Raw genomic sequence first — 27160 nt, 5'->3', positions numbered from 1 at the left:
TCCGGACTTGACTGTCAAAGCAGTAATGCTTTGTAAACGTGTGCAGCGAGGCCCACATAGCTGCCTGAAAAATGTCCTGCAAGGGAACGCAACGTTTCAAGGCAGTAGTGGCTGCAGTTGCCCTGGTTGAATGGGCACGCAGTCCCACAGGAGGCTCCTCCTGGGCCAAGGAGTAACATGCTTTGATGCCCAGAAAGACCCACCGGGAGATGGTGCGTTTGTGCACAGCCCGACCTATTTTGGCGCCCACATAGCCAACAAAGAGCTGATCATCCACTCAGAACTGTTGTGTACGCTGCAGAAAGAATGAGAGCGCACGTTTTGGATCCAGACGGTGGAGCCTCTCCTCCTGCCTGGAAAGATGCAGAGGCGGAAAGATGGTCAGCCTGATGTTGAATGGCGTGACAACCTTTGGCGAGAAAGAAGGACAGGTCCTTAGAACCACCTTGTCTGGATGAACTGAAAGGAAAGGAGGTGTGGAAGAAAGAGCCTGGAGCTCACTCACTATTTTGGCAGAGGTGATAGCAACCAGGAAAGCAGACTTTAAGGTGAGAAGACGCAAAGGACAGTTATGAAGGGTCTCGAAGGGAGAACACATCAGAAACATCAAGACAAGGTTTAAATCCCACTGAGGCATTAAGATAGGCACGGGAGGAAACGTGTGCGTAATGCACTTGAGGAAGCAGTGAACAACCGGGGACTTAAAAAGAGATGGCTGATCAGGAAGACTTAGAAAGGCGGACGGCAGAAAGATAACCTTTGACAGTGCCCAAAGCAGAGCCCTGCTGGGACAAAGACAGAGGAAACAGAAGAACCTCAGAAAGAGGGGCAGAAAGGGGATCCACAGCCTTTGCTGTGTACCATTGCCACAAATTTGTTCCACTGGCAGGTGTATACCGTTTTAGTGGAGGGACGCCTGACTGCCAGAATGACATTACAGACTTCAGGAGGAAGGTCGAAAGCTGTCAACTGCCGCTGCTCGTCTGCCCGAAGGGGCAGACGGATCGGAGGGCCGACGCTCATACTGAGTAGATCGGGATACCATACTCTTTGAGCCCAGTCCGGAGCCACAAGAATGACTTGGGCCCTGTCTCGCCTGATCTTCTTCAGCACTCTGGCCAGAAGTGGAATAGGCGGAAAGGCGTACAACAGGCCGCAACTCCACTCGTGATGAAAAGCGTTGCTGAGCGAGTGCTGCCTTGGAAATTCCAACACGCAGTACTGATGACACTGCGCGTTCTCTTCAGTGGCAAATAGATCTAACCAAGGCTCTCCCTACTGCAGAAAGAGACATTGGTCCACGTTCGAGTTCAGACGCCATTCGTTATCCATCATGCACCGGCAGCTGAGTTTGTCCGCCCTGGCGTTCAGAAAACCTGACTGGTGTTGAACCACCAAGGTAATGCCCTGATGTTCCAGCCAAGTCCAGAGGCGCAGAGCCTCTTTACATAGGGTTCAAGACCCCACCCCGCACTGATTGTTGCAATACCACATGGTGGTGGTGTTGGCCGCGAACACCTGCACTACACTTCCCCAGACAGAGGGATTAAATGCCTTCAGTGCAAGTCGGATCGCCCGCAGCTCCAAAAGGTTGATATGGAGCTGGGACTCCGCCAGAGACCAGAGGCCTCTGATCTCTGCCTCTCCCAAGTGCCCCCCCCATCCCAGGAGGGACGCATCTGTCACCAAAGTGTGCTCCGGTTGGGGTAGGGAGAGGGATCTGCCAATCGCGATTCGTGAGCCACCACTGCAATTGTTGTGGAGTGCCCTCCGAGATCTGAACATGATCGGACAGGTTGCATTGATGTTGCTCCCACTGGGACTTGAGGTCCCATTGCAGAGCCCGCATGCCATCTGGCATGTGTCACCAGCAGGATGCAGGAGGCCATCAGGCCCAGAAGCCGGAGGGTCATCCTGACCAAAACCCGGGACAGAGGCTGAAAGATCGGAATATTAGCCTGAATATCCCGGACTCGCTGCTCAGGAGGATAAACCCGAAACAGCGTTGAATCCAGAACCGCTCCGATGAATGGGGAGCTTTTGAGAGGGACTCAGGTGTGACTTCGGCACGTTGATGGAGAACCCCAGCAAATGCAGCAGGTCGGCTGTAGTCTGGAGGTGGTTGACGACTGCCTGGGGCGAGCCAGCCTTCAACAGCCAGAAGTCGAGGTAGTGGAAGACTGAAACCCCTGACCTGCGCAAATGAGCCGCAACCACCGCCATCACCTTCGTGAACACCCGAGGGGCACTGAAAATAAGCGTCTTGCAAGTCCAACGCTACCATCCAGTCTCCAGGGTCGATGGCAGTCGGGACCTGAGCCAGAGTCAGCATTTTGAACTTCTCCTTCCGGAGGAAGCGATTTACGTCCCTGAGATACAGGATGGGGCGCAGGCCCCTCTTGTCCTTCTTGGGGACCAGAAAGTAGTGGGAATAACAACCGCTCCCTACTTCCTGCCCGGGAACACACTCGATGGCCCCCTTGGCCAAGAGGGTCGTGACTTCCTGTCGGAGAAGAACCAAATTATCCCCCAACATGCAATGGCACCGAGGTGGCATGGCTGGAGCGGGGGTCTGAAAAGAAAGGGAGTAACCTTTGCAGATTATCTGCAGCACCCACTTGTCGGACATAATAGCGCACCAGTGAGGGGGGTGGTGAAGGATCCTGCCACCCACCGGTGTGGGGTGCTCCCCGAAGCTCGGATTAGGAAGGTTTGGAGGTGGAAGCAGCGGGGGTAGAGGTGGACTGACCCGCACGCTGGTTTCCAGACCTCTTTGGTAAACCTGCTAGAACACTGTGTTCAGGAGCAGTTTCTAAGTTCATTATCCCCAAGAGAAAGATCGCAAGAGCTGGTGGTCATTCTAGCACATAGCAGCATTAAAACTATTAAAAATACTGCCTCTGGACCTCAGGTATGCAACAACATTTATCAATTTGAAGTAGAAACTAATGAAATAAAGCAACTAACTAGTAATTTACAGAAACATTAGCATTTGATTTGCATTTCTGATAGCATAAGATTTTGAATTAAATATGCACTTTAAATTTAGTAAAGATTATAAAGCTGGAGGAATGTATCATTAATGGTCAGAGTGATATAGTTAGTAGTATCGACATCTATACTAGCAGTAATTGAAGCTGATGAGAAAGTCATAATATATTAGTGATTCTATTTCTAAAAAGTTAAGCTGATACAATACATACCCTGTTCTTTCAGTCTTGACAACAATTTATCCAACACAGCCATTTTTCCACTATTGCAGACAAGATGGGTATCAGTAGTGTATGGTGGTCCAGGCTCAGCTCCATCAAAAAGATAGGGATGGTTGCAACATTTTCTCAACTGCATTAAAATGTTCAAAAGGCGCATCTTATCCATCTTCCCAGATGAATTTAGGATATCAATGTCTTTCATCAGAATCCTTGTGTACCTGTAGATGTGTAGCAGCAAGCAAAATATTAAAGATAGGACAGACTATGTTTTAAAACATATATGCCTTTAGTCTGCATCATCTGCTGAAATCTACATAACATATTTTTACATACGGTACCAATAATTGACCTACTAGTCATGTGTACTGAATTTCAAGTACAGGAGATAGGCAAACAAGAGGGACAAAAGGTAATGGATGTCTGTAAAGGTTGGCAGTAACAAACGTCTGATGGGCAGTTAAAAGAACAAATTCTGTTATTGATTTTGCACGCTCCACATCTCCTTAAAAGCAGTTTTATGCAGTTTCCATGCTCTCTCTATTTACATGACTCATTCTTGAGAACTTTTAAAGTTTACGTACTATGGCATTTGCTGCCACAATAGTATCTGGATGTAGCTTCTTTGACAAGAGAAGGATGAAATTAATTCACTCAAACATGTCAACGTAAACCAGATATTATGTGGTTTCTTGCAGAAACTCTGATATTCATACGTCTAGTTACAATGAGCACATCCTATTTCGCTTACATAGCAATAATGAAGTCCCCAAGATAGAAATAAAACAATATTCTGAAGAAACATGAAGATATATGCATGACATTGAAATATATCCTGCCGTAGAGACTGAGACGGGACACATATTTGAGATTCTAATCAAATCCTGGGTTCTCAGGATAAATGTTACACCTTAGCTTAGCACTTTTCCCAATAGCCCTCTATCTGCAAGGCTTACATAAAGTCCTTTCCTTTGAGAAACATACACCTATGATAATATGCTTCACTATCTTCAAACTGACAAGTATTTAAATCTATCATTTCTATCCTTTCATCTACCTCTTCTAACCTACTGAGATTCAACCCAATCAGTCTCTTCACAAAGGATAAACAGTTATGTGAAAGGAAGGAACACTGTCTAGGACCCTATTGGTTTACATGTTACAGACAAATTTCCCTTCATCGTGTCCTTAGTCAGTCAGAGTAATAGACAAAATTAACCTCATGTGACAGGTAACACAGACAAATGTATCTTTGTCATTCATTAAAAAGGAAATATCAGGCAATATTCAGTATCCCTGTGTAAAATGTGAATGCAGTTTAGTAATATGTGGAACACACTGTAGAAACAATAACTTGAAGTTAATGTTTTCTGTAAGAGTTTATCGATATCTCACACAGCCTCGGATGCCTCCTGGTGAACTTTTTCTTAGAAATCTGCATCAGCCTGCTGTAATTTGAGGGCATTCATTTATGCACAGCTTTTTTCAGGTCAAACATCACCACAACGTAAGCATACGCTACTGGACCACGCCTGTGATGGTTGAGGTCATTGGTCTCTGGTGTCCTGAGGTTCAACCTACTATGGCTATGTAACTGGGCCAGCAACACCCTATGCTCACTTGGCTCTCAGGGTAACAAAGGCATGCAGTTAAAGGATTCTCAAGGAAGTTTCTTGGGGGATAGAGACTGAGAGCTCGAACAGCCAAACAGCCACAATAATTCACACTGCCATTGGTGATGAGGGAGGAGGAAGAATTCTATGTCAGGACCGGAGGCGAGGATTATGCTATTCCTTCTTCACTTTATTGAATAGCAGCAATTTGTAGCCAATCAAAACAAACTACTATTCCCAGGAACCATAGGGAATAACAACAAAACAATAGATAGTCTCAGTCTAGAGTGTCCATGCTCTGCACCAATCACAGGCTACCAATGTGCTGGTAGTCCCCTTTCTCTGCCCATTCCTAATCTTTCTTGGCGGCTTGCAGCCAAGATAAGTCCAACTTTTTCTCTACTTGTGTTTGTGATAATGTTAACCTATGTTACTGTGTTATAACCCTGTTTGCAGCGCGTAGCGTGTTATTATCGCGCTGTTACTGTGATTTGGGTTTGTTGTGGTTTTAATTGCCGTTTTCCTCACAGGAGTGTTCAGGAGGCGCTCGCCGTGTGTTTTCTATTTTGATTTACTTTAGTTCCCTCTTCAGCGTTTCTTTTGTTGCGAGTTCGTCGCTACTCGGCGGCTCGGCCGTGGGAGCGCCTAAGCTCCCTAGCGGCTGCGATCTGTGGTGCCGGTGACCCGCAGTGACAGTGCTGCCTCGTTAGAGGGCGCATGGGTCGCGCGCTTGACATGGCGTGTGTGCTCCGGATTCCACACATTCCAACCATCATGTCTGCATCCGCAGCACAGCTGCCGCGCGAGCCTGGTCTGGTCTTTGCCTGCAGAGACACCCTTTGGGTCTGTCCATGTATCTGGGGAATTATCTCTGTGTCTTCCGCTGGGGAATTATTCCTGTGCAGCTGTTGTCAGTTACGCCCCCTGAAAGCCTGTGATTACGGGAAGCCTGCTGTTAGGCAGTGGACAGCTATCTCGCTTACTTGGGGGTCTGTATTTTGTAGGCCAAAATCGCTCGTCTTTGGGGAGTCAGTATCACAACAGAGCCTGCTTGGGGCCCCATTTGCTGCAGGCTGCCCTTTCATTCCGTTGGCACCAGGGCTGTTGGGGTCCAGGGCTTAGCCCTTTTTGTGATTGTGTGCATTGCCCTCAACTATCAGGCTGTCAGCCAGCCCCCCTTATTGTCTGAGGTATACTCCCTCACTTGATTCCTGCTCATCTTCCCCGGGTGCTTACTGTTCATCATGGCAGGATTCCAGGATGACTTTTATGAGGATGACCAGGGGGAGCAAGACCCCCTTGCAGGCCTTCAATGGGACGATGATTTCTATGACGCTGTAGATGCGTCCATCCTCAAAGTTGTGGAGCAGGCTATGACACCCCTTGAGCGGTTGGTTTGTAGAATAGATCAAGCCTGTGAACTCATGGCTAGGGCTTCTCAAGGGCTTTCTACCTCCCTTCCATCTTCTGTTCCTCTGGTAGACCCTCAACTTCCGGCAAAGCGCGCCAAGCCCGCTGGCCCAGACACAGATGCCTTTGACCACCTCAAGCAGTCGTTTTTTGCCAGTACTGCCACGTAACCACCCCCTCCCAACTCCTCCTCAACAGCCCAGGTTCCTGTTGTGAATTATGATAAGGGCGATGACGATGATGCAGCCAGCCCCTCGCAGCCTTGGCGCCCTTCTCGCCAAGACCCTTCGTCGGACGGGCAAAACCTCTGTGCGGATATGTTGGATCCTGATGATGTTCTTCATCCGCGTTCCGCCGACTGGGTCCCCTAGGACCCGGTCGCCCAGTATGTGGCCAGTCATATTCGCCGCCCGCTTGAACCCGCAACTCGAAACTGCCTTGATCAGAGAATGGCCACCTTCCTTCAGAAGATTATCAAAGATCCTAAAAAGGCCATCAACAGGTCCTGGCGGGTGTGCCAGGACAAGCTCCTTGATGACCTGAGCCCAGCTACTAAGATACTAGACATGACGGAGCAAGCCAAGGCTTTGGGTTCCCTCATTTCTCCTGAATGTCTGTCCTCGTGGCCTCAGCATGTGGTTGTGTTTCTGGGCAATGCAAACTGTGCTATCTCCACGGAGCGGCGCTGGTCCCTTATGATTAAAGTTGACCCGAAGTTGGGGGATCTGGCTGACTCTGAGGTGGGCGCTGTGGCGCAGGGGGGCCTCTTTGGCGAACCCTTTTTAAAGAATTGGGCTAATTTGTTAACACCTTTACCTTCCTGGACCGGGCGCAGACTTCTATCAGAAAAGTGTTTCGCCCTCGGGTTTTCCGAAAGGCCGGACGAGGAAGGGGCCGCTCGTCCGGCCATCCCAATCAACACAGGGGACAAATCTCCAGTAACAGGCAGTACCAAGACCAGGCCCGCTTCTGCAACTTTTACCCCACCCGAGGCCAGAGAGGCAAAAACAGAGGAGGCAGAGGCGGTGACATCTCCAGTTCTTCTGGTGAGTGTTCTCCCATCTTCCCTTCTAAAAGTAGGGGGCCGTCTGGCGCATTTTTTCCCAACCTGGAATTCCACCACCAGGGACGCCTGGGTTCTGCAGAAGGTGCAGGGTTTTCGCATAGAGTTTCTCGGAACCCGTGGCTCCCCGTCCACTCTGTTTTTCAGTCGCAGACGCGGTGCTAGTCGATCAAGATATGCAGTCTCTTCTTGACAAGAGGGCTATTGCACTGACCTCGATTTACCCTCAGGGGTTTATTTGCAACCCCATTTTAGTGAATTAGCCAGACGGGGGAAAAAGCCCAGTTATAAATCTGTGCGAGTTCAACGAGTGGTTGGTCTATTGCCACTTCAAGATGGAGGGCATCCATCTGTTGCGTGATGTTCTTCGCCCCAATGATTGGATGGCGCGTCTCGACCTGGAGGAAGCCTACTCAACGATCCTGGTTTTCCCGCCTCATCGTCGGTTTCTGCAGTTCTCATGGAGGGGCAGGACTTACAAGTTTACCACTCTGCCCTTCGGCCTGTCCTCCGCTCCTTGGTGCTTCACCAAGGTCCTCCGGCGAGTGATCGAACGTCTGTGGACGTCGGGCATGAGACTCATCGTCTACCTAGATGACATTCTTTTAATGGCTCAGGACCCTCGGACACTCTCGCGCCACTTACAGTCGGCTGTCGACCTCCTTCAGAGCCTTGGTTTTGTCATCAACGAAGCCAAGTCTACCCTGGTCCCGTCTCAGAAGAATCTTTTTCTCAGCTTTACGATGGACTCCGTGGAAGCCACCCTGTTTTCCCTCGCGCAAGATTGCGAAAATTTGTCACAAAATTCGGAGGTCTTTATCCCAGTCTCAGATATCTCTTATTCAAACCCATCTTGTCTCATTCGTTTGCATAAATATATACATTACTACTACCGCTGCCAGAATTTTGCTAATAGCTTTTTATGTAATTGTACTTAAAAAACTACTAAAATGGCGGACAATTTATACGACTGATAGAAGAAAACTATCGCTGAAAATCATTGCTGATAGTTTCTTATAATTAAAACTTAAACTGTTACTTTTGTTTACATACACATGTATAGAGAAGGAGTTACAGTACACAAGAAGCAATCTAGAAAGTTAAAATTAGGCAAGCCCGCGACTATGGGTGTTAGTCTGCGTAAGTCCGTTTTCCATTGTGGACCGTAGTTAAAAATTTCAAAAAAACTACAACCATGGCGCCCACATTGATCTTAATACGGCTTGATAGAACAAAGGTGTCTATAACCGTCCGCTAATTACAACCGCATCCGGTATAAAAGGTGAAGGCTCAGTGCAGTATTTTAACTGACACGGGCAACCAGGGAGCGTTTGTTTCCATGAGAGGTAAAGGGTATCCGAACCGAAATATTTAAAGGGGGTTTACTTATTAATATAGCCCCTTCTCCTTAGCCGCCCCCAAACACGTTTGTAATTTAAGCAACATACCCCATATCGGTGTGCCTAAATTACTTTCCATAAACATAGTGAATTGACTCTAACATTTGAAAACGGTCTATGTCATTCACAGAACTTATTCAAAAATGTAAGTTCTATTGGAAATTAGTAGGGAATCCACCCATCTTTGGGCTTTATTTAATACTACATATTAGATTAGGAAGGAGCAAGGGATTTATCTGCTCATTTCCTCTATGAGGATTATAAGCATTTGTGCAATACGTAATATTCACAAATGTGATCAGGGGCTTATATGTATATATTAACTCAAGAATTATACAATACCTCTGCTGATACCATATACTGTTTATCTAGACGCTGCTGATCACCTCAATTAATAAAGAGGAAAGATCTATGTGCGAACCCGTGAGGAATAAAGGACAACGATTGGCCAAATCAAAAAACGGAAGCAACAAATTTAAAGTTTGAAAGAGTACAGCCATTGCCACGGATGGTTCTGCGCAAATTATAAGTAAGCGACAATGTTAAATGTCCCGGTTCTCTAAACATTTAATCCAACAACTGTTTATTGAATTCTAAAACGATGTCACTTTATATACAGATCCTCTGACGATATAGCAGAGGGGAGGGGGGGAGTCTCTATACTCACTACAACTCCTGGATCAAATCTGGTACCGCAAAATAAAATTGCCATAAATATAAGATACACTTAAGACCTTTTTCTCCGACAGCTCATGAGTTAAAACATAAAACTTCCCCATACATTGTAAACTAACAAATGTTATGTATCTACTTTTAGAAAGAAGATGTTTTAAAATAGTCCTGAGGAAGGTGTTTCAAACAACGAAGCACCGAAAGGCGTCGAGAAACTTTTAATTGTATCAATTGATTGTTTTTATTATGTATTGTATTGAGTTATGATAAATTTAGTAAATATATGTAAAATGTTGTTTTGAAAAAAACTATATGATTTTGTTTTTAATAAATTGTCTATACTGAGTATATGAAAAACTTTTTTTTTTAAATAAAAAAAATTATTTAGATGCATCAAAGTTATGTTTTGATTTAAATGCAATGTATGGTGAGCTGTGGATATAATTGACCTAAACAAATGTCACTGTTTATGAGTTACATTAGTACTTAAAATTGTAATACACAGAAAGGAATACTTTTTTGGTTGTAATATTTCCCAGTCCTTTCTGGGTTAAGTAGGGAAAACTCTCTCTTTTTACAGTCATACCTCGGCTCCTGCAGCCAGAGAGTTATAATTACCGATATGGATACATTACGAACCTTTGGGTTCTCTGAAGACCAATGTAAAAAACTCCTAGGGGGGTCCTCAAAAAGCATTAATACAGTAACCCTGTCAAAAGGTGATGATGATAGGTGGAATAAACTGTGGAATCTTAAGAAAAAATTGATTCGAACTGAACTCCATGCAGAATTTATTATCCAGTACTGCAAGAAGGGGGTTATTCCCAAAGGTTTACAGATCACCAATGAACCTGGGTTATTTGTGAAAGATGACAAATTTAAAGATAATTGGACATTAATCGCGAACCGATGTAGTCGTGATTGGATGTTATTGATCACTGACACTGCACAGGGACTTCTAATAATCGAACGTGAAGAGATAGAGAAGCTAGAGAAAGAACTTAACGAATCTACAGCTTTGGATGATGCTATAAAAAAACTAGCGGAAATAAAAGAAGATATTACTGGTTACCAAGATTACATGATAAACAAAAAAAACAAACAAACTGAGAAAAGATATAGCTAATTTCAAGTTTGAATTGGTGTACCCATATCTTCATAAAGATTACTATGACGAACCTGTTCCCAGTGAATATAATATTCGTCCCTACAAATACAATAGAAATAAATTCTTCAAGAAAAATGTGACTTTCTCAGACACTTCTTATAAAACCAGTGATTCTGAAGCCGAAAGAGTACCAGAAAACACTAAAAGTAATGAATCTAGAGAAGAAAGTGCAGAAGATTTTCATGATTACCAGGTTTTTTTAGGTCAACAACAGAAGAGACAGACCCGTGGTTTCAGGATGCGGGGGAGGGGCCGTCAGGGCTTCCGCCAAAAGGAGGGAATAATGAGGAGACCCTACATAAGGACTCGCAGTCACAAGGACTGGGAATAAATAATCACATTCAAAAAGCACCAATAATAAACCTTTACGACAAAGTACTAACAAAAGAAGAGGTGGCCATTTTAGAAAAAGGGTTAGGCTTTGCCCCTAGTACTGTAGGTTGTAGGTACTCAATTGAAAAGGATGTACGTGACCTTTTTCGTAAAATAAGAATAAAGAGATTCTTTGAAAATAGGTAAAAAAGGCCAAAAGAGAATAAATCAGGTCTAAAACCACCCTCTACCTGGACTCCTGATATTACAATGGTCAGTCAGGAGGTCAATACATTTGAAAAAGTGGTGTCCATAGACTAGAAAAATTATTAGCAGAACAAATCTGGACTGATAATAATCTATCCAAAAGTGAGAGGGAAGCACAGAAAACCTTATCAGAGTGTGAGGAAATAACAATAAAGCCTGGAGACAAAGGCGGAAGTGTTGTGATCCTTAATACTAAAGATTATAATCTGAAGATTTATTCCTTTCTAGACAACAAATCTCACTATAGGAAATCTAATATAGGAGAGTGGAACAATCTTAAAAAGAAAGTAAGAGATGTAGTTACTCTAGCAAAGGAGGATTCTATCATATGTGAAGAAGAATTCAGATTTCTTGTTAATAATCATCCAAAAATACCAGCCCTCCATGGGCTACTGAAAGTCCATAAAGACATGAGGGGCCCGCCAATGCAGCCAATAGTATCCGGAATAGGCTCTATTACGGAGCCGCTTAGTAAATACGCAGATCACTTTATCCGTCCTTTAGTCGAGACATTACCCTCTTATATAAAGGATACCACGGATATGATCTCAAAAGTCGAAGGTATTAATTTCAACACTGAAACCCAATGGTTAGTGTGCTTGGACATTGAGTCCTTGTACACTAACATCCCCCAGCAAGACACAATAACCATGATGAGAAATATTCTGTGTGATGAAGAAGGTGATCTCACGGCACAGAATACTTTCATTGTTGATTGCATTGAGATTGTTCTTATGAACAATATTTTTCTATTCAATAAGGATTTTTTTTGTCAGATAAAAGGCACGAGCATGGGAGCTACATGTGCTCCTAGCCTAGCCTGCTTATATGTTGGAAAATTTGAGGAGCAACATATTTACAATGAGGTCAGCCCTTTCTATGAAAACCTCAAACACTGGTCTAGATATATAGACGATGTGTTTTTTATCTGGGAAGAAGTGAGAATGACCTCAATGCTTTCTTGGACTGGCTTAATTGTGGAGATTTAAACCTTAAATTCACAGCCAACAAGAGTCAAGTGGCAGTTGACTTTTTGGACATTAAGATCATGGCATATGAAGGCAAGTTATGTGTGGAATTGTACGTAAAGCCCTCGGACCGGAACACACTACTCCACCATACTAGTTATCATCCGAAAAGCCAAAAGGATGGTATCCCTTACAGTCAGTTTATAAGAATCCGACGTAATTGTACGGATAAGACCACCTTTGAGAAACATGCCGAGAATTTGAAAGCTAAATTGCTCCAAAGGCGCTATCCAAAAAGATTAATAAGAGAAAGCTACAAACGAGCCAAATATCAGAATAGAGAAACTCTATTTGAACCTAAAAACAGAATGCAACAATCTGAAACCAATATTGTAATGGTGTCGGATTACAATGGTATGAGCTTTAAACTCAAAAACCTCATTAATAAAATTTGGTCAATTTTAAACAAAAAAGGACAGAAACCTTTACCTAAACCGACTTTTTCGTATAGAAGGAACAGAACCATCCATAACTGTTTGGTTCAATCATACAGAGAGCCCAAAAAAGGTTGCCAACTCAGTATTGATCAGGGCAAACCCATCCGTGGTAATTTGGCGTGTGGAACTTGCTCCCACTGTAAATCTATCATCAAATCTGACAAGATTGAACTGAACGGTATATCACATTGGATGAATGAACATGTTAACTGCAGAACATCCAATGTTATATACCTACTAATATGCCCCTTTCAAAAGGGTTATATTGGGGAAACTGGCCGAGAGGTGCGATTAGGTCTATCAGAACACAGATCAGCCCTCGAAAATCAAAAGAAAAATGCCCCATTAGTCGAACATTGGGTAACAGAAAACCACAAAGAAGATGAACTTAAATGGTTCATAGTGGAAAAAATTAAGACATCTATGAGAGAAGGAGATACTGAAAAGAGACGTAAACAGACAGAACAATTCTTTATGTCAAAATTCAGAACATATACTCAAGGCCTGAATAGTAGAGAAGAATGGGAAAGACTGGTTAGGTAAACCTAGTTGTCTGCAAATATATACATCAGATAAACCTTACTAATTAATAGAATAAGTAAAAAAATTAGGAAACCATAATGGATAGATGTGACTTAACCTGGGGATTCGATGTATAACTCTGATATTGTTAAATTGTAAAATTGTTAAATTGAGGAAAGTGATGTTATCCTATATACTGTTGAATATCGTAGAATGTTGGAATATGTATACACAGCCCTTAAACATTATTTAATAGTATCTATGTATACAGAAATATGTACAACCAAGTGGTTTGTGTAATAGACATACAGCTGTTTCTTCGAGAGACTAAATGTATTCCACCGAGAGACCAAATGTATTCTGTTTAATATGATTATTATATGCATCAATCATGTTTTAACAATATGAGACACTGAGAATATTATTACTCTCCACACAAAAGTTGATGTAAAATGATTCTGCTAAAAAAACAAAATGTCAATTATGGAAATGTAAAAAATGTGTGAATGTGATCTTTAATCCTATGTTTTGTTCTGAATATGTGAATGTACCACTGATCAGATAATATCTTTTTGTTTCAGTCAAAACTCAATCCGTTTATGCATATGTTAATTGTAATGCACTCTGCATTGAATTTAATGTGATCACTCGAAACAGGTCTGAGATAATTGAATATTAGTGCACTATACCCATAATAATTAGTGGGATAAATGGACGTTCTCGCTTAATTTGGGTGCTTGTACTTTACTAGCCCGGAGAGATTGGGATTCTAATTATACCTAAAAAATACTTCTAAAAACTACAATAATGGTGGATCCCATGTTGCGACACGACCGGCAACTCGAAACGGTCTACCAAATATAGGGAGAGCGTTCGTTATTCAAACCCATCTTGTCTCATTTGTTTGCATAAATATATACATTACTACTACCGCTGCCAGAGTTTTACTAATAGCGTTTTATGTAATTGTACTTAAAAACTACTAAAATGGCAGACAATTTATACGATTGATAGAAGAAAACTATCGCTGAAAATCATCGCTGATAGTTTCTTATAATTAAAACTTAAACTGTTACTTTTGTTAACATACACATGTATATAGAAGGAGTTACAGTGCACAAGAAGCAATCTAGAAAGTTCAAATTAGGCAAGCCCGCGACTATGGGTGTTAGTCTACGTAAGTCCGTTTTCCATTGTGGACCGTAGTTGAAAATTTCAAAAAAACTACAACCATGGCGCCCACATTGAACTTAATACGGCTTGATAGAACACAGATGTCTATAATCGTCCGCTAATTACAACCGCATCCGGTATAAAAGGTGAAGGCTCAGTGCAGTGTTTTAACTGACACGGGCAACCAGGGAGGCCGGGCAGGCGGAGCGTTCGTTTCCATGAGAGGTAAGAGGTATCCTAGCCAAAATAATTAAAGGGGGTTTACTTATTGGTATAGCCACTTTTCCTTAGCCGCCCCCAAACACGTTTGTAATTTAAGCAACCTACCCCATATCTGTGTGCCTAAATTACTTTCCTTAAACATAGTGATCTAACACTTAAAAACGGTCTATGTCATTCACATAACTTATTCAAAAATGTAATTTCTATTGGAAATTAGTAGGAAATCCACCCATCTTTGAGCTTTATTTAATACTACATATTAGATTAGGAAGGAGCAGGGGATTTATTTGCTCATTTCCTCTATGAGGATTATAAGCATTTGTGCAATACGTAATATTCACAAATGTGATCAGGGGCTTATATGTATATATTAACTCAAGAATTATACAATACCTCTGCTGATACCATATACTGTTTATCTAGACACTGCTGATCACCTCAATTAATAAAGAGGAAAGATCTATGTGCGAACCCGTGAGGAATAAAGGACAACGATTGGCCAAATCAAAAAACGGAAGCAACAAATTTAAAGTTTGAAAGAGTACAGCCATTGCCACGGACGGTTCTGCGCAAATTATAAGTAAGCGACAATGTTAAATGTCCCGGTAAACATTTAATCCAACAACTGTTTATAGAATTCTAAAACGATGTCACTTTATGTACAGATCCTCTGACGATATAGCAGAGTGGAGGGGGAGTCTCTATACTCACTACAACTCCTGGATCAAATCTGGTACCGCAAAATAAAATTGCCATAAATGTAAGATACACTTAAGACCTTTTTCTCCGACAGCTCATGAGTTTAAACATAAAACTTCCCCATACATTGTAAACTGACAAATGTTATGTATCTACTTTTAGAAAGAAGATGTTTTAAAATAGCCCTGAGGAAGGTGTTCCAAACAACGAAGCACCGAAACGCGTCGACAAACTTTTAATTTTATCAATTGATTGTTTTTAATATGTATTGTATTGAGTTATGATAAATTTAGTGAATATATGTAAAATGTTGTTTTGAAAAAAACTATATGATTTTGTTTTTAATAAATTGTCTATACTGAGTATATGAAAAACTTTTTTTTTCAATAATAAAAATTATTTAGATACATCAAATGTTATGTTTTGATTTAAATGCAATGTATGGTGAGCTGTGGATATAATTGACCTAAACAAATGTCATTGTTTATGAGTTACATTAGTACTTAAAATTGTAATACACAGAAAGGAATTCTTTTTTGGTTGGTTCAGATATCTCTCAGACAGCTTGCTCGCATTATCAGTCTTCTGTCTGCCTCCATTCAGGAGATTTTTCCGGGCCCTCTTGACTACATAGCCCTTCAGCGTCTCAAGGCGGCACACTTGCGCAAAGGCCTTTCTTATTCCCACAAGCTGGCTCTCTCAGTGGATGCCAGAGAAGAGCTCCAGTGGTGGCTTGACGAGCCATTTTCGGGTCCACACTAGATATGGTTATAGAGTCTGACGCAAGCAGGTCCGGCTGTGGAGCGCGGTGTGGCAATTTCGCCACGGGAGGTGTGTGGTCTCCTTCGGAGCAGAAATTACACATCAATTGTTTGGAGCTTTTGGTGGGCTTTTTCGCGATCTAGTGCTGGACCAAGGACTCGATCCAGTCCTGCGTCCTCCTCAGGCTGGACAATGTGTTGGTGGTCCGATACATCAACCATCTAGGGAGCGCGCACTCAAAGGCTCTCTCCGATCTGGCAGCACATTTTTGGCAGTAAATGTAAATGTAATGTAAATGTAAATGTATAGGCATTTATATAGCGCACTACTTACCCGGAGGGTCCCAAGGCGCTTCGACCGCTGCGAAACCCTTCCTGGCTTCCCTGAGAGATGGTCCCTTAATGGGTATCTCCAGGGTGAGACCAGGCATCCCCGGCGGTCTGGTGGGGCCATTAGTGAAGATGAGGCAAGCTAATGCCCAGAGTTGCCGAGTGTGATCGCTGATCAGAGTGGGCACCGAGGCGAGAGAATTATCGAGTCCGCTGACCCTGGTCCAGAAACCTGCAGCGCCGGGAATCGAACCCTGGTCCCGGGCCGTCCTCTGCTCTCGGGTCTGCCGCCTCTAACCAGTGAGCCACACTACTTCACTTCCAGTACTGCCTGGATCACCGGGTTGCGGTCACAGCTGAGTACCTTCCGGGCAAAGACAACCGGGTGGCAGACTTCCAGTCACAGCATTTCCACGACGGGAGCTCTGGAAGCTTCACCCAGGATTGTTTGCGGACCTTCAGAGCCTCTGGGGGACCTTTTCGGTGGACCTTTTTGCCTTCTACCAGATCCCGTGGCAGAGAGGTCGGACGTGTTCCTATAGAATTGGGGGGAGGAAGTGGGGTACGCCTTTCCCCTGTTTGCCATGATCACGCAAGTGACAGCCCAGGTGAGGCGCCAGAAAGCGGATATGGTACTCATCTCGCCAATTTGGAGATCGCAAGTCTGGTTTCCAGTTCTACTGGAACTTTCTTGGGATTTTCCAATCCCACTTCCCCTGTTTTCAAATCTTCTCCTAGATCCGACAGGGAATCCTCATCCTCTCATCGGACAGGGGTCTCTGACCCTCATGGCATGGCGGATTACCGGGGACGATGGGTGGTCGTGGGCCTTTTGGAGCCGGCTACGCCGTTCTTGTCAAGAGATACCGATCCTCCTGGGGTCGGTGGTATCGTTGGTGTGTGCAACGGAGTGTCAATCCTGTGGCTGCGGATGAGACCTCCATCTTGAATTTTTTGGCCTCTATAGCGGAAGGGGGTTTGGCCTATCGGACCGTCAATACCTTTCGCTCCGCTATATCTGCTAGGCATGCCATGGTTGATGGGTCATTGGTCGGGGAACATCCCTTGGTCTGTCGTTTGCTCCGTGGAATTTGTCTGTCGTTGCCCCCTGAGCCTCGTTACTCCCAACTATGGGATGTGAATAGGGTGCTGAATTTGCTGCTTTCCTGGCAGCCAAATAGGTTCCCTTCTAGGAAGGAGCTTTCTGTGAAATTGGCTATGTTGCTTTGTCTGGTCTCTTTCAGACGGGTCTCGGATGTTGGAGCCCTGGATGTCTCGGGTAGAATCTTTACCCCAACGGGGGTTACTTTTACTATCCCTAAGCACACTAAGTGTGGGACAAAGTCCATCTTGTATCCCGCATTTCCAGATTCCCCTAAGCTGTGCCTGGTTGCTTGCCTCAAGGCATACGGGAAATGTCGGAGGAGTTCCGCCCTCAGGGGAAACCCAAGTTGCTAATTTCTTTTAAGAAGCCTCATAGGGTCGTGTCTTCTGCCACAATTGGTTGCTGGGTAAGGTGGGTGATGCGCAAAGCCGGGATAGACTTCCGTGTGTTTGGAGCACATTCTACGAGAGGGGCGATGGCCTCCAAAGCATTTACCCTGGGAGCTCGTCTGGAAGACATTCTGAACGCCGCAGATTGGTCGACAGACTCTACCTTTAAGCGGTTTTACTTCAAGCCGGTTATCGATATTGCTCACTTGGTGGTGAGTAAGCTTTAAACAAGCATAATCCTATCCTCCAGTCATGGCATAGAATAAAAAATGTCCTAGCTATCGTAACAGAAAGTTTCAATTCTATTAAGGACTCGGAGGCGAGGATTATCCCACCCAGGGTACAAGTTCCTTGCTGCTATCCCTCCCTCGTATTGGAGTAAGTAAACTTTGGTTTCTGTACTTGCTTGGTTTGACAGTTTGGTTGCTTGTTTAAAACGCTTTCTTCTACAGAAGTAATCCTTAGCCATTACTGTTGCTGATGTTGCATTTACTCCTTGCAGGCGATTCCAACAAACAAGATTCTTGAGGTGTCCGGTGGCTGACCGAGCGACGAAAGAGGAGGAATGGGCAGAGACAGGGGACTACCAGCACATTGGGAGCCTGTGATTGGTGCAGAGCATGGACACTCTAGACTGAGACTATCTATTATTTTGTTGTTATTTCCTATGGTTCATAGGAATAGTAGTTTGTTTTGATTGACTACAAATGGCTGCTATTCAATAAAGTGATGAAAGAATAACATAATCCTCGCCTCCGAGTCCTTAATAGAATTGAAGCTTTCCGTTACGATAGCTAGGACATTTTTCATTCTACATAAGGTTCTTCTAGTCTTCCCCTGACTCATTCTTTAACACCAAAGAGGAGAACCTTAAATTGATCTGGTATTAGTCAATCATCCCTACAACCACTGTCACAAGAAAATAACATTTGTTGATTTAAAGGACTCTCACCCACACAAACCTGTGTGGCATAATTGCGTCGTCATCAGGTCGCCTAATCCCCAAGGAAGGGCTCAACCTCCATTCGCCAAAGTTGGAGGTAGCAATTTAAAATTAACAGAATCCTTAAAAAAATGGTAAAATAGCCTCTACACATCCCTAGTTTATCGTGAATTCATTAGGGGGCATTAGGCTAATTAAAAATAGAATCGGATGTGCTTGGAGGTATTCATTCTTCCTAAATCCAGCTTGGTCAACATATTTCAGCGAATTTCATAGCTGCCCAGCGGGTCACCCAACTTTTAACAGAACTGACCAGATCCCTTTGAAACAACCTCGTTTTATCCTAGTGAAAACCAATCACAACCAGTGCAATATGCATTCAGGCAGTACAGGGCCCAATGTAGGTGGGAATGCAGAGGAACCCTGTGGCAAAAGTATGACAGAGGGTTTACCAGCCTCTACTCTCCTATGGGGCATTCAAACCCCTAGTTCGTGTATGAATGCAGAGAAGCATCCCAGCCTTACCGACATAAAATGAAAATAACAGTTCAGTAACAAAAAGAGTGTTTTGCATGTAATGAATGCGAGACTGGCTATAATTGTCATGCACTGCATTTACCAAAATGTATTGAAGCAAACTGTGAGCAAGTATGCCAAGCAAAGTACTCCCTTTTGTGATTGGCCGCATTAACATTAATATGTGACATCATGGAATCTTATGAGAGTTTACTCTCAATTTTCTTATCAATATAGGGTGCACACCTTGTGCCCAGTGTATTGTAGTAGCATTTCTGCAACAACTTCCTATCCATGACTAGATAGGAAGCCAAAGTGGGCTTCTGATGGACAAGTATTAAGACAATGCTCTGTTTCTTGTTCATTATTGACTGAATAGTGGCTGTGGTATGAGCTATATGCAGAATGTTTCGGTGTTGTGAGGGCCACAGAATGTGCTCCAGCAGCACACATCAGGTATTGCACATGGAGTGGGATGCAGGAGATAGGGATGCATGTTTTATATACTAAACAGTATCAATCAAGTCATTTGGGCCCTGATTTTGGAAGCAGCTAGGTCTTTTTTAGTGTTTTCCCTAATTCAAGAGGACTCTCGATGTCGCTTATTCCATGTGGGAGTCTGTTCCAGAGCTTGCATGTCTGCACAGACAAAGCTCCCACCGATGCAGCTTTTTTTCACAAAGGAGTAATATCAGGCGTGGGACATTATGGGCCATTGTGGATTTAAGGTTTCCTCTTTTGCTGTATAAACTGAGGCTAGATTTATAACTACAGGCCCCATGCCATGGAAGAGCTGGTAAGCAAGGCCAAACGTTACGAAAGAGAGTCTTCCTGCTGCTGGTAACCAGTGCATAGCCTAGAGGGCAGTGGTTATGTAGTCCCATCTGAATAAAACTTGTCTGGCTCTGGCACTCTTGATTTAGTGCCCGGCTGGAGGGCTCTTTCCTGGAGGTCTTCTCTGGTTGCCGAAGTAAAGCACACGCCCTGCACCTCTTTTTGGCTTCACATCGGCAACCAGGGAAGACCTCTGACAAAGAGCCCACCCCTCCCCCCTGTGAGGCCCGCTGGGCTTAGCAGCGCCGGCCCAACGAGGAGCTGCCCTATGATGAAGCATGACACCCCTTGGGGTGTGTGAGGGCCCTTGCTCGTTATTGGAGCTTTCCCACTCCCAGTCCACTTTCTACACCTGGAACACCCAGCTTCTTCTCTCCCTCTTCCCCTTCCTCTCCCCGCCCCCCCTAGGAACTGCATACCTCTGTTTTCACCAACATTACTAGGGGCCTGTTTGCTGGACCTTCCAAGCCCCTTTCCCTCCTTTTGAGAATACTAGTTCCTTTCTTGTCAGAGGAAGAAGGGTTCCAGAATTATAAAAACTGTTTTGAGCCACACAAGGAAGTTATGGTAAATTAATCATTTTGAAGATCACTGCTCTTCCTATTATTGTGAGTGGATAAATGCCACTTCCGTGCATCTGTTTGAAACTCATTTAGGAGTACTTCTATGTTCCATTGCTGAAATAAAGTCATTTGGGTTCTATGTTTATGCCCACGTACCCACAGCCATCTTCTGTCACTTCAACTCAGACAAAAGTCCCAATCTTATTTCCCATTTGTTATTTTCAATATAACAGATTTTTCCCAATTTATGTTATAGCCTGTATAGTTTACAAATTTTTTAACAAGAAGAATACCACTGTATGGTTGCAGATGGGTTTGCTGCCTATAGAGGAATGACCCCCGTACAATGATTCCCCCCCCCCCCGCATGCCATTTTCCATGAGGAACCTCTGTATACTCAATACTAACACAAAATCTGAACTAGCAAGCAAATGATTCTATACATAGTGCAATAAATAAAGGAGAGAGGCACCCCTGCCTGGAGACTCGATCTAGGGAAAAAGAAGATGATGTTACCCCGTTCACTCTAACTACCACTGACTAATGATGCATGTACTAGGGCATCCATTAGCAGAAATCAGGGATAAATCCAAAGTATTTCAGTTTAAGAATAAGTGAGTCTACTAAATGGAACAAACTGCTTTTTCATCATCTGATGATGTAATGCGAGGGGTTCTTGATCGTTTTTCGTTTTATTCCTGGTTGAACACCCTGACATAAATCCCGGTTGACTTCAATGTAGGAAAAGTCATGACTCTTAAAAGTTCTTGTTGCTGGAATCTTGGCAAACACTTTATTGCCCACTTTATACTCCAGCGTTATTTCAATACAGCAGCCACTCATAAATCACCCTCAGCACTCAGAATCCTAGCAACCCCTATATCCAGCAATGTCCTGCTTTAGGCACTAAGGAGCTGCCAGTGTGAGCTCATAGTCACACATACTTTAGACCAAATATTTGTCAGTGGCAGCCCTGCACAGCGTACTCAGCCAGATGTCATCACCTAGGAGGCGAGAAGCGGCACTGGTGGAAGAGATCCCAGCCCTGGAAAGGACATCTGGATGTCTGGTGGCACGCTGGGTCACAGTGGTGCTGAAGCCCCTCCTCCCCAAAAAACAAGCACATCTGGCATTTTCTCATCTATATTAGCCTTTCGAAAAATGCCTCCGAAAACGCAGTGATGCAGTAACGAAGACGTATAGAGCTTTAGGGTCTGAGCCTATATAGGTGTGGTGATAGTATTAGTCACTGCAACCATAGGGTTAAGCCGTGGGGTAGCAGAGACGGTCTGATTAGGTCGAGGTACGGTTTGCAGGCCCTATGTGAACTCCCCTGCCTTATTACACATCCATTTCCTCTTGCAAGACAAGAGTCAGTAAAAATCCAAGAATGCTTCTGCGACGCAACAGGTACTAAAAATTAGGCCCAGAAGCTCCATTGTTGCCCCATATGACTTAAAAAAACATGAAAAAAGAATGGAAATAAAAAGGCCTTTGTTGAAGACCAACCCAGAAATCTCTTATCAGGACTCAGATGTCTCCTGAGCTAAAACGCAAGGACCTTCTTTGGTTGAATGAGTTCCGCCTAAGTTTAATAGCAAATGCAGAAATAACAGTTGATGGACAGAATGCAGGACAATGCCATAAATTCACCCCATTACAGTGATCTGGCCCTAAATCCATAATTGTTTTTTGCACTCCACACCACCCCAGGTCAGACAATGCCATATGCAAATCAGCCTTGACCTTGTGCCTCATGGGAACAGTCCAGCCCGAACAGCCAAGCCATGTCTTTCCTGGACCGGAATCAAGCATCCTAGGACCGGTTTCTGGCTATCAGCCGTCTTCAGCCAGGATAGCTTAACTCCAGTGGTGTGGAGAGCAAGGGACTCACGTCTGAGCATACCCATCCCACTCGGGGTGAAAAATGCAAAAATAACAGTTGGACAGAATGCAGAACAATGTCATACACTCACCCCAAAAGAGAGATCTGGGCCTAAATCCATCATTTTTTTTGCACTCCACACCACCCCAGTTCAGACATGGCCATATGCAAATCAGCCTTGACCATGTGCCTCATGGGAACAGTCCAGCCCGAACAGCCAAGCCATGTCTTTCCTAGACCGAAATCGAGGATCCTAGGACCGGTTTCTGGCTATCAGCAGTCTTCAGCTAGGATAGCTTGACTCCAGTGGTGTGGAGAGCATGGGACTCACGTCTGAGCATACCCATCCCACTCGGGGTGAAAAATGCAAAATAACAGTTGATGGACAGAATGCAGAACAATGTCATACATTCACCCCAGTACAGAGATCTGGGCCTAAATCCATAATTTGTTATTTTTTGCACTCCACACCACCCCAGTTCAGACATGGCCATATACAAATCTGCCTTGACCCTGTGCCTCATGGGAACAGTCCAGCCCGAACTGCCAAGCCATGTCTTTCCTGGACCGGAATCAAGCATCCTAGGACCGGTTTCTGGCTATCAGCCGTCTTCAGCCAGGATAGCTTGACTTCAGTGGTGTGGAGAGCATGGGACTCACGTCTGAGCATACCCATCCCACTCGGGTTGACAAATGTAAAAATAACAGTTGATGGACAGAATGCAGAACAATGTCATACATTCACCCCAGTACAGAGATCTGGGCATAAAACCATCATTTTTTTGCCCTCCACACCACCCCAGTTCAGACATGGCCATATTTAAATCAGCCTTGACCCTGTGCCTCATGGGAACAGTCCAGCCCGAACTGCCAAGCCATGTCTTTCCTGGACCGGAATCAAGCACCCTAGTACCGGTTTCTGGCTATCAGCCGTCTTCAGCCAGGATAGCTTGACTCCAGTGGTGTGGAGAGCATGGGACTCACGTCTGAGCATACCCATTCCACTTGGGGTGACAAATGCAAAAATAAAAGTTGATGGACAGAATGCTGTCAGATGTACACTCTGCAGGATCCGCATGCAGCAACTATGCTCCACCTTCGGACCCTCCGAACACCCTGAAGTATAAACACAGGGTATTCAGATGATACGGTGAGGGAAAAAACCCCAAAAGGGGAAAAAACCCAGAAAGAACAAAGAGAAGAAGGAAGGGGCAGCAGGGAAAAAGAAACTGAAAAACAAAAGTACAAAGGTTAAATACAATACTTAAACCTACTCTCATTAATTCTCACTAGGTCGATAACCCCTGAATTCACCTGTAATACATGGACTCTACGCCACCCTATTGCTGTATCTCCCGTCTTCCTTCCATCCTGCTCAATACAAAAGAAGGTATTAGCAACAACCCACAGTACTCCATTATCTAGAAGCCATTGTTGTTGACATCCACATACCCCATTGTACTTATATGTGCTTGTAAACTAGTTCCAAAGAAATGCGCCAAAAGCACCCGGATTAAATGAGCACCCTTATGCTCAACAGAAAAGCAAAGAAATCCACTCTGTTGTGAAATGAAAGCCCATATGTTTTCCTTCCATCCAAATTGTACAAAAAGATGACCAAAAACGGCAGGGCGTAGTTTCTTCACTACAGCACTCCGCTTTGGTATTTGTATATCCACTAGTTCCGAGTAAATGAGCCCCAAACCTATGCTTCGTGACGGCAGTGCGGAGGTCCCAGACTCCCCCCCTGCACTCCGCCACTTGAATAGCCAAATCTCCTTCCTTTACCACACACGCTCAGGAAACCTCCAAGTACGTGTGCCAAGAAACTATGAAGTCTGTAAAAGTCCATCGCAGCCGCGAGGCAAAACAAACTCTCAGCGCTGTTCCTTTTTTGAACAAGCAATCCGATACAAAGTTGCTACATGAAAGTCTGTAAAAGTCCCTCGCAGCCGCGAGGCAAAACAAACACTCAGCTCTGTTCCTTTTTGAACGATTAATCCAATACAAAGTTGCTAAATGGAATGCGCTAGCCAGCGCATTCAAAATGTTACCCAGTTACAGGCTCTCGCCTCTTCCAAGCTGGAAACCAACCGGCTACTTGGAACCCTCGGAGCTGAGGAACAACAGCAGCCTCCAACACAGGAATCACTAGCACCGAATGGCAGACTCCGCCCGGTGATATCCTGTAATCCTGCCGGGGATTGTGGGAACAGTAGTCCTTTGCCAGGGAGTGCAGGGAAACGTAGTCTTTTAGGTAGGCGCGCTAGTCTACACCCTGACAAATGCAGAACAATGTCATACATTCACCCCAGTACAGAGATCTGGGCCTAAATCCATCATTTTTTTTTTGCACTCCACACTCCCCAGTTCAGACATGGCCATATACAAATCAGCCTTGACCCTGTGCCTCATGGGAACAGTCCAGCCCGAACTGCCAAGCCATGTTTTTCCTGGACCGGAATCAAGCACCCTAGTACCGGTTTCTGGCTGTCAGCCATCTTCAGCCAGGATAGCTTGACTCCAGTGGTGTGGAGAGCATGGGACTCACGTCTGAGCATACCCATCCCACTCGGGGTGAAAAATGCTAAATAACAGTTGATGGACAGAATGCAGAACAATGTCATACATTCACCCCAGTACAGAGATCTGGGCCTAAATCCATCACTTTTTTTTATGCACTCCACACCACCCCAGTTCAGACATGGCCATATACAAATCAGCCATGACCCTGTGCCTCATGGGAAAAGTCCATCCCGAACTGCCAAGCCATGTCTTTCCTGGACCGGAATCAAGCATCCTGATGTAAATAATTAATTTACTCTCTTAATTTCTATGCAGGTAAGTACTTAATCAATAATAACTCAATCGAAATGAAGGAAAACAGAGTCCGTGGTGTAAGAGTTTCTAAGGGTTTTATTCCTCATAAAGGAATCAGGATATCATGTTCTGACCACCACACAGGGTGTCAGAAGGGATAGATGAGCGCGCCGACGTTTATTGACAATACATAGCTTATATACTTGATTTACATCATAATGTTCAATGTAAGAGGCGTAACAGCTGAGAGAAGACAAGATAACAGTATACACGTGGTGCTAGTACATCATCAAGAGGCGTAAACTAGGCGTGAACTAGGGCGTGTGCTAGAAACGTCACTGATAGGTGACGCAAGTGGGTGGCACCAAGGGGTGGTGCTAACAGAATGTTGCAATGTCAGCAGAAATCGGAAGCTTGGATGCGCGCGCAGCTGCATGACGTGTGATAGACGGGGTGCAGGGGACTTGACATTTACACTGACGGAAAGAGACAGAAGTCTGGCATGTCAGATCAACTTGTGCTTCTATCATATCTGATATCTGATGTTTTAGGAACTAAGCTATCTGGGCAGAAAGGTCTCTAGAGCAGAAGCTATTCTATACTTGCTGTGAGTGCGTGTATAAGCGCCTGAGTGTCTGTATGAGAAGCGTGGGGGCACGGGGCCTTCCATGGAAGCATGGCAACAGAGGCTATGAATTACTTGCATAAAGACAGGTCGGCCCTTTAGCCCTGTAGCTGAAGAAGGATGTTTACTGAAGCTAGTAGACTGGAATGTATCTTCGGGGAGGAAAACAGATAACTCGAAGGTTATAGTCAATCTTGGCAGGCAGCAGGCTGAGCTGAGCACGGAGGGCCGCGCTAGAAGTAAGTCAGAGTTCACGGGTACGGGGGCTGCTTGGGCAGAGGCCCTCGCAGTCAGAAGCCAGAAAAGAGGCTCGATGGCAGAGATTCAGGGCCTACTTTCAGCCAGGCTGAAAAACGTAGGAGTACACTTCAAAAAGACGTTGGCATAGCATACTTAGGAACGGACCATCAAACCCATTCATGGTGGGTCTGAAAGAGGACAAGTTAACGTTGGACGCAAATGTATTTGCGTCTTCATAGCTGGTACAGGAGGGAAGTTACATGCACTGTTAACTCGTACATGGAGTCGGTGGGGTACTCGCTAGGGAACACAACATGACCATAAAATTTATATTACCTCATTCCCTCCTTGTTCCCTACGGACCCTTCATGATATATCGATCCTCATAAATCGATCGGTTTGTTCTTGTAACATTATATGTTCGTCTTTCTTTCTTTGACTGTTTGAGAGGCAACTGGAATGCTCAATGCAGGATGTGGCACACAGTCCACATATCGCTGGCCCACACTGCAGGCATAGGCAACAACTGAATACTATAACAAGGCCAATGCCTAGGAAGGATAAGATCTTCCATCCCCAAGCTGTTAACGTAGTCCAGAACCAACCGGACCAAGTCCAGGTGCCTGGATTCTGATGTATCTGATTTGCAATTTTATGTAAACGGGTGATAGCTTGATAGACAGATGGTGCATTTTGTGGAATGAAAACACAGCAACTTGACCCGATGACCTTACAGGCTCCACCTCTATCTGCCAAGATGACGTCAATCACAAGACGATTTTGAAGGACAACAGTCCGTATAGCAGACTGCTCCTCTGTTAGGTTACCTAGAGCGGAGGCAGTTTCGTTCACTACTGCTTCAAGTGTTCTCGTTAATCTGCGTATTAATTTACTGTTTTGGACAGGTCCTAGGAAGAAAAAGAATCCTTTATTGAAATCAGTGTACTGTTCCCA

At 44.4% G+C, this 27160-nt stretch overlaps 1 protein-coding gene across 2 annotated transcripts in view; it reads right to left on the bottom strand.

Annotated features, from left to right (window-relative positions):
* The window catches only part of SMARCA1 (SNF2 related chromatin remodeling ATPase 1), a 2209746-nt gene that overhangs the window by 836237 nt on the left and 1346349 nt on the right, over positions 1 to 27160 (bottom strand). For both annotated transcript variants that reach the window (XM_086918497.1, XM_086918496.1), the window contains one exon: positions 3204 to 3430. In XM_086918497.1, the coding sequence (XP_086774623.1) occupies positions 3204 to 3430 (227 nt within the window). The remainder of the gene's footprint in view (positions 1 to 3203; positions 3431 to 27160) is intronic.

The sequence above is a fragment of the Lissotriton vulgaris genome, chromosome 4_1 (genome assembly GCF_964263255.1).
Source record: "Lissotriton vulgaris chromosome 4_1, aLisVul1.2, whole genome shotgun sequence".
In the NCBI taxonomy this organism is placed as follows: Eukaryota; Metazoa; Chordata; class Amphibia; order Caudata; family Salamandridae; genus Lissotriton; species Lissotriton vulgaris.
Note: the sequence above shows the minus strand (reverse complement) of the source record. Positions and strands in the feature narration are given on the sequence as shown.